Source organism: Rhinopithecus bieti, unplaced genomic scaffold (genome assembly GCF_001698545.2).
Source record: "Rhinopithecus bieti isolate Rb0 unplaced genomic scaffold, ASM169854v2 scaffold_18548, whole genome shotgun sequence".
NCBI classification, from domain to species: domain Eukaryota; kingdom Metazoa; phylum Chordata; class Mammalia; order Primates; family Cercopithecidae; genus Rhinopithecus; species Rhinopithecus bieti.
Window position 1 is genome coordinate 879,063 of NW_016809526.1, and position 12,716 is coordinate 891,778.

Here is a 12,716-nt window from a genome sequence, read left to right on the forward strand (position 1 = left end):
TTGGGAAATCTTTGGCCTTTGGAGTTCTGAGTTCTGCATTGCTGGAGTCGGGGCTCCATTTCACTGAGCCTGGTGGTGCCCTTGGCTCTGATAAAAGAGCACCAGGACCACACGGACACCTTCCCCTGGTGTCACTGTTTGTTTCACTAACCAGCTCTTCCTTGTTGATGACAAATTCAGGGTAAAATTACCCTGGTTGCTTCCTGTATTAGTCTGTTTTCATACTGCTGACAAAGACATACTCAAGACTGGGAAGAAAAAGGGGTTTAATTGGACGTTACTTTCCACATGGCTGTGGAGGCCTCAGAATCATGGCGGGAAGCAAAAGGCTCTTTTTACATGGCAGCAGCAAGAGAAAATGAGGAAGAAGCAAAAGTGGAAACCCCTGATAAACCAATCAGATCTCATGAGACTTATTCACTATCACGAGAATAGCACGGGAAAGGCTGGCCCCCATGATTTAATGACCTCCCCTGGGTCCCTCCCGCAACACATGGGAATTCTGGGAGATACAATCAAGTTGAGATTTGGGTGGGGGCACAGCTAAACCATATCACTTCCCTAATGTACTGAGAGAAAATTGTCACCATGCACCCAGCATGTTCAGATGAGGCTCTGTTTTCAGTGGAAGTTGTCTGTGCTGAGCAGATGTCTAGATGGTCGATGGCCCTTTCCTGCCTGAGCCTGTCGTGTGGGCTGTGTCTTCCATCTGGCACTGTTGTTGATGCCGTCTCCCTTTAACTCAAGAAGCTGATTTCTCTCTCCTTTTGTTCTCAACCCCATTTTCCGTGAACATTTGGTTCACTGGTTTCTACTTAAATGTTTATCTTTTTGAAGTAGAATGGTGTCTTAGTCTATGTTGCTGTAACTGTACACCACACACCGGCTAATTTATAAATAATAGAGATTTATTCCTTACAGTTGTGGAGGGCTGGGAAGTCCAGGATCCAGGCACTGGCAGGTTTGGGTGTCTGGTGAGGGCTGTTCTCTGCTTCCAAGATGGTGCCTTGTTGCTGCATCCTCTGGAAAGGACACATTCTGTGCCCTCCGTGGAAGGGATGGAAGGACAAAGGGGGCCTCAGCTAGCCCCCCCTTTTTTGAGACAGGGTTTTACTCTGTCACCCAATCTAGAGTGCAGTGGCACAATCACATCTCGGTGCAATGTCAACCTCCCAGGCTCAAGCGATCCTTCCACCCCAGTCTCCTGAGTAGCTGGAACCAGACAGGCACACACCACCATGCCTGGCTTGGATTTTTTAATTTTTTTTTTTTTTTTTCTAGAGACAAGGTCTCACTGTGTTGCCCAGGCTCGAACTCCTGGGCTCAAGCAATCCTTCCACCTCAGCCTCCAAAAGTATTGGGATTACAGGTATGAGCCACTGCACCGCACCCCTCTATTCCTTTTATAAGGTGCAAATCCATTCATGAGGGCAGAGTCCTTATGACATAATCACTTTCCCAGATTCTCCACCTCACAGTACCACCATAATGGGGGCTAAGTTTAAACATGAATTTTGGAGGGACAAATTCAAACTGTAGCCAGTGGTGATCCTTCTCTCTATCCCTCTTGTTATCAGCTCTTTCTCTTTGGAATACATCGTGCCCACACCCATTGCCACGTTCAGGCCATGAGACCACTCACTAGGTCTCACTGGCACTTGTGGGATGATGCTACCTCATAGGCATTTTTAAAAGGTGGTTTCATCGGCCATGCTCTGCATACAGTGACCTTTGACACCACAAAAATCACTTGTACTCACTTTTTTGTTCTCTTCTGAGATTTTGCAGGCACCTTCTCTGGTCACGTCACATGCGTCATCCTCAGCACCCTGGGTCCTTTTGGTTACTCTGGGCATTTTTTGCTCTGATTGTTTTTCCGGCCGACTTTTGAGTGACACTCTGTGGCCAGCTATTCACGTCTCATTTCCTCCATTTTCCTCTAAGCCATGACCTTTGACTGGGGTGTGAGATGAAAACAGCAGCTAGCGTTCCAGAGTCCTTCAGGCTGTTACCTGGGGCTGCCCTCCGGTTTCCCAGGGGAACTGAGAGGAGAGCGCCAGGCCATACTTTCCTGAGTGTTGCCCGGCTTCTCGGACCTGTGCTTACTGTGCTTTCCTGAGTGTCACCTGGCTTCTTGGACCTGCGCTTACTATACTTTCTTGAGTGCCACCTGGCTTCTCGGACCTGCGCTTGCTACATCGTTCTCATTTCCAGCCCCCCAGTATTCCTGGACAGTGCATTTCATGTTTTGTTTTGTTTTGTTTTGTTTTGTTTTGTTTTGTTTTGTTTTGTTTGTCGCCCAGGCTGGAGTGCAGTGGCGCTATCTCGGCTCACTGCAAGCTCTGCCTCCCCGGTTCATGCCATTTTCCTGCCTCAGCCTCCCGAGTAGCTGGGACTACAGGCGCCTGCCACTGCGCCCGGCTAATTTTTTGTATTTTTAGTAGAGACAGGGTTTCACCGTGTTAGCCAGGATGGTCTCGATCTCCTGATCTCGTGATCTGCCCGCCTCGGCATCCCAAAGTGCTGGGATTACAGGCGTGAGCCACTGCGCCCGGCCATTTCATGTGGTTTTAAAACATGGGGACCCAGGCTGTGAATCTGAAGCCGGGCCCCTAGCCCAGGCACTTTGCTTGGTGCTGCACAGGTAACTGTGACACGTCCCTCACCACGTCTGTTTCTGTGGTTGTCCATTCAGAGGACTCTGAGGATGTGAGGAAACGTTTGTTCTGCGCCAAAGAGCCAGTCAGCTCCTGGAGGCCTTTTACTGGTCACATTTTTGTTAAAATCACTTATTTCGTGCTGCGTGGGATTTGACATCACCTGTGCTTGCGCGGAGAACAAGGTTGTGCTCAGCAGATGTGGATGGATGGATGGATGGGCGCACGGGAGATGTAATCGGGGAGGAGTGTCCCAGGGTATGGTGTGGGCACTTGTTCCAAAGGTAACTTCGTGGCGTCACAGGGCAAGTTCTGGCTCTGGAAGGACAAAGACAGCAGCTTTGTGATGCCAAAGGGACCTTGACGTCAAAGCTTGAGTACCGAGTGACAGTGCTTCAGATTTCAAAGGGAATGTCTAAGCCCCAGGGTATTTTCTGGGAACTGTACTTTTTATTTCATTTTACTTATTTTACGTTTTAACTTCAAAAATGTATTTGGGAGTTTAAAATAAACACAGAACAAACAAAACCCCCAAACCCAGTTCCCTAGAGTTGGGTCCACACAGTGGACCTGACAGTGCCCACGGGACGGGACGGGATGACCTCTGCTTGGACACCTGTGTGGCGCTGGCTGGGCTTGCTCCCTGTGGACCTTCTGGCCCCAGCTCACGGGATCCAGTGCACCTGGAGGCCATTGTGTATCATGGAGGGGCCAAGGCCCTACTCTCGGGCCTGCAGTTTGCTTAGGAAGACACAGCCTTTCAAGCCCTTGGCACAAATGCATGTCGGATTGAGCTGTCAGCTGGGCTGGCCCAGGAGGAGCACGCAGGTGATTCTGCTTGGCTGCTTGGCCTCCCAGAGAGTCAGCAATATGTGAAAACGGCTTTTCCTAGAACCAGGAGGATGGGGACGCATGACAGGAGGAAGCAAGCCCGGATGGAGTGTGATGAAGGTGCCGCCTGCCTCCTGCAGGGCACATAGCAGGCTTGGTGCACAGGGTCTCGTTTGAAAGCTGGACCAAAGTGTGCTCTCTCATTAGCTCACATTTTAGAACTAAAATGCATGTTTTAGATTAGCTACACTTATTGAATAAAGCATTGTTTTCTAGTGTTAATTTTTTTATTTTTGTTTTTGAGATGGAGTTTTGCTCTTTTGCCCAGGCTGGAATGCAATGCAATCTCGGCTCATTGCAACCGCTGCCTCCTGGGTTCAAGCGATTCTCCTGCCTCAGGAGTACCTGGGATTACAGGCATGCAACACCATGTCTCTATATTTAGTAGAGATGGGGTTTCACCATGTTGATCAGGCTGGTCTTGAACTCCTGACCTCAGGTGATCCGTCTGCCTCGGCCTCCCAAAGTGCTGGGATTGTAGGCATGAGCCACCATGCCCAGCCTAGTGTTAATGTTTCTTTTCTTTTTTCTTTTTTGGAGATGGGGTCTTGCTCTGTTGCCCAGGCTAGAGTGCAGTGGTGCAATCTCGGCTCACTGCAACCTCCACCTCCCGTGTTCAAGCAGTTCTCCCTGCCTCATCTTCCCAAGTAGCTGGGGTAACAGGCACACACCACCATGCCTGGCTAATTTTTGTATTTTTAGTAGAGTTGGGGTTTCGCCATGTTGCCCAGGCTGGTCTCAAACTCCTGACCTCAGGTGATCCACCCACCTCAGCCTTCCAAAGTGCTGGGATTACAGTTGTGAGCCACCGCATCCGACCCTAGTGTTAATTTTTAATGAGAGTGAGTTGATTATTTTCGGTTGCTCTAACAGAATCTTAAGCTAGAATCCCCCTCCTCCAGGGGAGTCTGAGATTATTTTTTTAAGAGTTACGGTTCCTTGAGAGTAAAAACAACCACCCAACCTTTCAGGCCTGTTACTTCAAGCAAATTTTGTGTTTTTTTCTGATGGTAGCAATTCTTTTTTTTTTCTCTTCTTGACTGTGTCTTAGAGTATGTTTGTTCAACTAAGACATGTAGTAAGCGTTTTTAATCTGAATATTATATGTAGTAAACGTTTTTAATCTGAATATTATGTTTATATCAACACTCCCCCCAAATGCTCAAGTCACTACTTTGATCATTCTATAAATGATATAATACTGTTATAATATTTAAATGCTGTAGCAATAATCCTAATAGTTATATGATGTTTTGGATTTGTAGTAGCAACTCTTGTTTACTGAACCTTTGCTGTTTGCTGGCCATTGTGCTTAGCTTTTAATACGCATCATCTCATTAAAATGCTATGATAGGCTGAGTGTGGTAGCTCACGCCTGTAATCCCAGCACTTTGGGAGGCCGAGGCTGGCAGATCACCTGAGGTCAGGAGTTCGAGACCAGCCTGACCAACATACTGAAACCTTGTCTCTGCGAAAAATACAAAATTAGCCGTACGTGGTGGCACATGCCTATAATCCCAGCTACTCGGGAAGCTGAAGCAGCAGAATCGCTTGAACCCAGGAGAGGGCCAGGTGCAGTGGCTCATGCCTGTAATCCCAGCACTTTGGGAGGCTGATGCAGGTGGGTCACAAGGTCAGGAGTTCGAGACCAGCCTGGCCAATATGGTGAAACCCCATCTCGACTAAAAATACAAAAATTAGCTGAGAGTGGTGGCACGCTGCTGTAGTCCCAGCTGCTCGGGAGGCTGAGGCAGGAGAATCACTTGAACCGGGGAGGCAGAGGTTGCAGTGAGCTGAGATCCTGCCACTGCAGCCCAGGCTGGGCAACAGAGCAAGATTGTGTCAAAAAAAATAAAATAAAATAAAAACAAGGCTAAAAGGCTACAATAATTACGTTAAGTAGGTAAGTAGGTTACTAGCATCCCCATTTTATGGAGGAAATGAGGTTTCATGAGATTAAGTCATTTGCCCAACTAGTAACAGGAAGAGCTGGAATTTGAACCTGAATCACTGTGATCTCCACTTCCCCATTACCATCTATTGTTAGTGGTTGGTTTTTGTTTGGCAGCTTTATTGAGGTACAGTTGACACACAGTGAAACCTGGGAAACCGTTCCCACAAATAAGATCATAAGCATCCCCTCACCAGCCATCATCCCTAAACATCTTGTGCTCCTTCCTCCTGTCCTTTCCCATCCCTGGAAAGTCACTGATCTGTTTTCACAACACACTTATTTGCATTTTGTTTTAGAATTTTATGTAACTGGCATTATACAATATATACTCCAGTATGTTTGAATTGTTTCATGTAGCATAATTATTTTGAGCTTGATCAATGATGAGTGTGTGTCCATAGTGATATTCTAGTATAAATGTAACAGAAATTGCTTATTCATTCATCTGTTGATGGACATTTGAAGTGCTTCCAGTTTGGGGCTGTTACAAAGAAAGCAGCAGTGAACATCTGTGTATAAATCTTTATGTGGACATATGCTTCATTTCTCTTGGATAAATGCTAGAAATGGAATGGTTGGGCCATGCAGTTAAGAAACTCACAAACTGTTTTGCAGAGTGGTTGTGTTATTTTATGTTATACCAGTAGCATATGAGGGTTTCAGTTACTTCGTATCCCATCAATGCTGGGTATGGTTAGTCTTTTCAATTTTGGCTGTTGTCATAGGTGTATAATGGTATTTAATGGTTTTACATTGTGGTTTTAATTTATGTACTTTTTTTTTTTTTTGAGATGGGATCTTGCTCTGTCACCTAGGCTGGAGTGTAGTGATATGATCATAGCTCACTGACCCTGACCTCTGCTTCCTGAGTAGCTGTGACTACAGGCACACGCCACCATGCTGGCTAGTTTTTTTATTTTTCATTTTTGTAGAGACAGGGTCTTGCTGTGTTGACCAGGCTAGTCTCAAACTCCTGGCCTCAAACTATCCTCCTACCTCGGCCTCCCAAAGTGTTGGGATTACAGGCGTGAGCCACAGCGTCTGGCCTAATTCACACACTTAGAAAATGTTGGTCACTGTCTTCTGGCTTGCATTTTTCTGACAAGAAATCTGATGTCCACCTTATCTTTGTCCTTATCTTCATTTTCTGTAATAATGTTCTTTGTTCTTCCCTCTCCCCACCCCCTTTGAAGATTTTTCTGTTAGGGTGCTGCTTCTACTTTTCCTCATCTCTTGTGCTTGGGGTCCATTGAGCTTCTTGGATTTGTGAGTTGATAGTTTTCATCAAATTGGAAACATTTTGGCCATTATCTCTTCAAATACTTTTTTTGTCCTTCTGGTCCCCTGACCTCCCAAATTCAGGGACCCCAAATTAGGCCACTGGTGCCCAAGCTTTTTGGCACTGGGGACTGGTTTCATGGAAGACAGTTTTTCCATGGACCAGGGTTGGTTTGGGATGATTTTGGGAAGACCCAAGTGCATTACATTTATCATTAGATTTTCATAAGGAGTATGCAGCCTAGATCCCTCCCCTGCACAGTTCACAGCAGGTTCGTGCTTCTATGAGAATCTAATGCCCTGGACAATCTGACAGGTGGAGCTTAGGCAGTAATGCTTGTTGGCCCATTGCTCACCTGCTGCTGTACGGCCCGGTTGCTGACAGGCCACGTGGCCAGTACTGGTCTCTGGCCTGGGGGCTGGGGACCCCTGTATTAGGCCACTTGAAGTTGTCCAAAGCTCCTGATGCTCTGTTCATTTTTTTCAGGTTTTTTTTTTTTTAGTTTTATTTTAGATAGCTTCTATTGCTGTGCCTTCACATTTACCAATCTCTGTAGTGTCTCATCTATTGATCATCTTCCAAGTCTTTAACACAAAAATCTTTCATCTAGCTGCTTGATTTCCTTATCTGCTAATTTTGTCATCTGTGATTTCTGGGCCAGTTTTGATTGGTTGGTTTTTTCCTCATATGGTTTGTATTTTCCTGCTTTTTGGTGTGTCTGGTACTTTCGGTTCAATGCCAGACATTATTGATTGCTAGGTTTGATATCTTATAAATATCTCTGAGCTTTGTTCTGGGACGTTGTTAATTTCCTTGAAAATGGTTTGATCTTTTCTGGCCTTGCTTTTCAACATTGCTAGGCGGGGCCAAAGCAGCATGAAGTCTGACGCTAATTTTTTCCTACCACTGAGGCAAAAGCATTTAGCATATGCTACCCAGTGTCCTTTGATGGTGAGTTTCTTCTCTATCTTGTGGGAACAGGTACCATGACTGGCTCTGTGGGTGCCAGGCACTGGCTTTTTGGGAGCTTCGTTCTTTCTCTGTACAGCTCTCTTTTCCAGCACTCTGTCCTGTGGATTCAGGACAGCCCTGTCTCCCTGGACTCCCAGCCATGGCTCTGCCTGGGTTCCCCTCCATGATGTGGGGCCACCAGGGGCACCCCTTATTGTTTGCCATCAGTCAGAGGTTACTACCCTTCATGACTTCCTCAGGTCCAGTGTCTTAAATCATCCTTGTGCATGCATGCGTGTGTGCGTGTGTGTAACAGGTAAATCTAGCATCTGTGACTATCTGTACTGAAGTAGATTTTTTAAATTGCTCAGATGACTTGAATTCAATGCGTCAGAATGATGAGGCTCACTGGCCCTGTGAGCGCAGTGTTCTAGGGTCTGGTTATGGACCTGGCTCGTGCTTAGGTTGGCAGTGGCTGGCCTCTGCCCTGCTGTCAGCAGCAGTGTCCTGTCCTTGGCTCTAGCGGTGCACACTTGGCACACCTGGGACTGCCTGGTCAGCAGAACGGACTCCTTCAACTGCAGCTCACTCTTCTGCTTTCACATTCATACTTAAAGGTTTTACTTAGACTTTGTTATAACATTCTAGTCGCACTTGGACATCTTTTAAAACTTTCTTTTGATGGAAAGTATGACTATTTCTAATAAAGAGATTGACAAGGTTGATTTTTGACATGAGATTTAAGATCCAAATGCTCTTATGATTATAAAATAATTTGTCAGATTTATCATCCATATAACACCATTTGAAATTATTTTTTGTTCTTGATAATTAAGATTTTTTATGTCTGTGTCCTTTGATAAAAAAGTAAACTGTACTAAATGTAAAAATTTAACCTGCATGGTGGCAGGCACCTGTAATCCCAGCTACCCAGGAGGCTGAGGCAGGAGAAGTGCTTGAACCTGGGAGGCGGAGGTTGCAGTGAGCCAAGATTGCGCCTTTTCACTTCAGCCTGGGGGACAGAGCAAGACTCCATCCCCCCAAAAAAAAAAGTATATATGTATGTGTGTGTATATATATATATGTATATATATAGTCTCATATCTAGAGATAACTATTAGTAATCTTATGTATTTTCTCTTAGATGCACATATATTTTTTTCAAATCATTTTCCTCACTTTCTATTTTAGTGGAAGACTTATAACCCTGCCTTCTCCCAGTTGGAAATCTGGTTCCGGTTTTTCTTTGTGGTGCTCACCTTCATCGTCACTGTGAGTACTATTCGCCTGACGGACCACGGCAGATCCCAGCCAGGAAGAAGCTGGTTGATGCAGTTATGATCTTCGGTGCAAGCCACATGGAGATTGATCTGAACTCAGATGCTCCATCCAGTGGGCTGTGCTGATATTGCTACTCTGTGTCTGCCAAGATGCTGTCATGCGAGAAAGAATGATGTGGTATCCTGTATTCAGGATTTCTGTATAGAGTGCAGGAGTCATTACACATCACCGAGTTTTAAGTAAATGTTCATCATGTGCGGTGAGAAGTGCCATTTCACCTGTGTGGAAGGAAGTCTGCCTTATTTGAGTGAGCTTCTCTGAGTGCAGATGCAGCATGCTCTTGGGTTTTTATATTTTATATTTTTATAGTTGTACCAGTCCTTTGTGTTTTTGGGCATTTTCAGGAATAAGGCCAAAGAAGTGTTTTGGAAATGCAGGCGTTGGGCTCATTTGGGATCTGAGGTTTCTGTCCATGAGCCCACAGTAGCTTTGGGGGAAATGCTTACCCTGAGAAACTCAAGGGAGCCCCCCAGGGCCCCAGTCTGTGAAGATGAGAATTAGTAAATTGGAGGAAGGGAAAGTGTGCTTCATGTAGTGATCTGTTGCCGCCTGAAACGTGGCGTTCTGCCCTCATCAGCTGCTTGTCCCCTGGTGCAGGATGGTGGGGAGGTGACATTTAGGAAATGTGTCCACCCAGGAACACTTGGTATTTCTCAGAGTAACTGTGCATGGAAAGACACAGGCGTGTGCACCTGTGAGCAGATGCTCTGCTGGAGGGAAGGGCGTGAGTGCTAGAGCCACAGGGAGCTGGAGGGAAGGGCGTGAGTGCTAGAGCCACAGGGAGCTGGAGGGAAGGGCGTGAGTGCTAGAGCCACAGGGAGCTGGAGGTTGTGGTCAGGCACAGCCCAGGGCCTCCACGATGCCAGGGCTCCCCCAGTGAGGTTCCTAAATGAAAGCGGAAAGCTGGTATTTGTGTCTGGACAGTCAAACTCTTGCTTCTTCTCAAAGGCTCTCTGATGCCCTGAGATTCTGCTGCCACACTCTAGAGCCCAAAGAACTATTTATTACTCAGGGCCCTAAGTATGTTCTTAAAAAGAGAGAGGATGGTCGCTAGGCAAGGAAATCCACATTGCCTAGAAAACTACTGGCTTTTATCAGATTATAAGAAAACAAATCAACAACGAAACCCTGGCCTAAAAATTATAAGTTTATATATAATGTTTTAAAGCAGTTTAAAGAAACTTCTTCCACGGGCCTAACACACTTTCTTCAGGGAGGTGTTTGAAAAGAAACATATCCTCTGACCATTGTTACGAGACTCCTACATTCTCTTGGCTTTTTGTGGGTGAGCCCTGGCACCATCTTGGAAGCTGCTGCCATCTGTAGCATTCGCACTGCCAGGAACTTGAGGCTCCTGTCACACCCAGGGATGTGGCCTGCCTGTGTCCTGGGTGGGTCCTTCTGAGTGCGGGCTCTCTGGAGCAGGCCCAATGGAAGTGGGCCTTGTTTTCCTCACCGGTGGAGGTGAGGGGGCGGGTGCTCTTCCCTTTTGCAGGGATTATGTTCCTCCTCCTCTCCTGCTCCTATGAGGACAGCTCGGAACCTGTCTTAGCTGTTGCTTCTCTGCGGAAAGTAACAACCTTGTCTTGGTTGTCACTGATGGCCTCCGGGACAGAGTAGGCAATTCAGCCAGGGCGTAAGGCAGTGGATCTTAATGGGGCACCTAGACCATTGATTAAAGAAGACAACCTGGTATGCAGGCAAGGTGTGAGCAAAGGCTGCGGGCAAGGTGTGAGCAAAGGCTGCGGGCAAGGTGTGAGCAAGGGCTGTAACCAAGGTGTAAGCAAAAGCTGCAAGCAAAGTGTGAGCAAAGGCTGTGAGCAAAGGCAGTAACTGGAGGCCTGATTTGGTTTGCAGTGCCTGTTTGCGCATTCCCTCCGGAAATTTTCCATGAGAGACTGGGGCATCGAGCAGAAGTGGATGTCTGTTCTCCTGCCTCTGCTGCTACTTTACAATGGTGGGTAGTTCCATTTTTACTTAGGAACTTTCCCCTTTAAAATGTAAAGCTGGAGGCCAGGTGCAGGGTTGTGCCTGTCATCCCAGCACTTTGAGAGGCTGGGGCAGGAGGATTGCTTGAAGTCAGGAGTTTAACACCAGCCTGGGTAACATAGCAAGACTCTACAAAAAATAAAATTAGCTGGGCATGGTGGTGCGTGCCTGTGGTCCCAACTACGTGGGAGGCTGAGGTGGGAGGATTGCTTGAGCCCAGGAGTCTGAGGCTGCAGTGAGTCATGATGGCACCACTGCACTCCAGCCTGGATAACAGCAAGACCCTATCTCTTAAAACAAAACAAAAAAGAAGTAAAGCGGGAAGGCATCTTGGAGATGGCCTAGGCCCAGAAGAGCCCGTAGGGAGCCCCAGAAGGAACATGTAGCCGTGTGCTCCCTGGTGCCCCAGGAGCCATGTTACACCGCGCTGGGGCAGATGCCTGGCTCTCTAACAAATAGGCGGCTGTTTGGTAGTTAAAACTTGGATGTGCTACAGACACAGCAGTCCTGGAACTTGGCTGAAGGTGGCCACACGTGGCTGGCTGTTACTCTTTTCCTGCTCCAAAAGTGTTTGCTTCCTGAGCTGCCGCAGTCGGAACTCCCAGGCTCCGGGAGGAGCTGATGGCAGCGGCATGCGGCGCTCTGTCACGATCAGTGCAGCAATCTGTTCAGTGGCTTGTAGGTGTTTTGGAAAACAAAATAGCCATTGGTTCACTACCTTTCCTTTGGCTCTGACCAGGGAGAAAAGCTGGTAGTGAGCTCCGACTCCGCAGAGGGATGGGGTGCTCTCTCCTAGGTGCTGACCCCGCAGAGGGTTGGGGTGCTCTCTGCTGGGTGCTGGCGGGCCTTGTTTTCCTCATGCATTTCTGCCCTTTGTGTTCCAGATCCGTTCTTCCCCCTCTCCTTCCTGGTCAACAGCTGGCTCCCGGGGATGCTGGACGACCTTTTTCAGTCCATGTTCCTGTGCGCCCTGCTGCTATTTTGGTTGTGCGTGTACCATGGGATTCGCGTCCAGGTGAGCCGCAGCCCTCTGCACTGCTGGGGGAGGTTCCAGACTGTGTCCTCCCTTCCGAACTCTGAGGACAGCCCAGAAAGGAATTTATCTATGGAAGCCTGCCTGCAGGCCCATACTCAATAGAAAAATCACGTTATGTACAATTACCAATTTGGTTTTCTTTATTTCTTTCTTTGTATTTTTTTCTTTTTAGGGAGAAAGAAAGTGTTTAACTTTCTATTTGCCTAAATTCTTCATTGTTGGACTATTGTGGTTGGCTTCTGTTACGCTAGGAATATGGCAAACGTGAGTAATTCTATTATGTGTGAAACGTCAGTCATGGAAAGCATTTGACAAAAGTGGAAAGGCCAGGCTGGGCGTGGTGGCTCACGCCTGTAATCTCAGCACTTTGAGAGGCTGAGGTGGGCAAATCACTTGAGCTCAGAAGTTCAAGACCAGCCTGGGCAACATGGTGAAACCCTGTCTGTACCAAAAATACAAAAATTAGCTGGTCGTGCTGGTGCACGCCTGTAGTCACAGCTTCCTGGGAGACTGAGGCGGAAGGAATCGCTTGAGCCTGGGAGGCAGAGGTTGCAATGAGCTGAGATCGCGCCACTGCACTCCAGCCTGGGCAACAGAGTGAGACCTTGTCTCAAAAAA

General features: G+C 47.2%; 1 protein-coding gene across 1 annotated transcript in view; it reads left to right on the forward strand.

Annotated features, from left to right (window-relative positions):
- TMEM181 (transmembrane protein 181) overlaps positions 1–12,716 on the forward strand; it is a 101,223-nt gene that overhangs the window by 62,451 nt on the left and 26,056 nt on the right. The window contains 4 exon segments of the mRNA XM_017889621.1: positions 8,924–9,004; positions 10,931–11,030; positions 11,947–12,077; positions 12,271–12,362. Of these exon segments, the coding sequence (XP_017745110.1) occupies positions 8,924–9,004; positions 10,931–11,030; positions 11,947–12,077; positions 12,271–12,362 (404 nt within the window).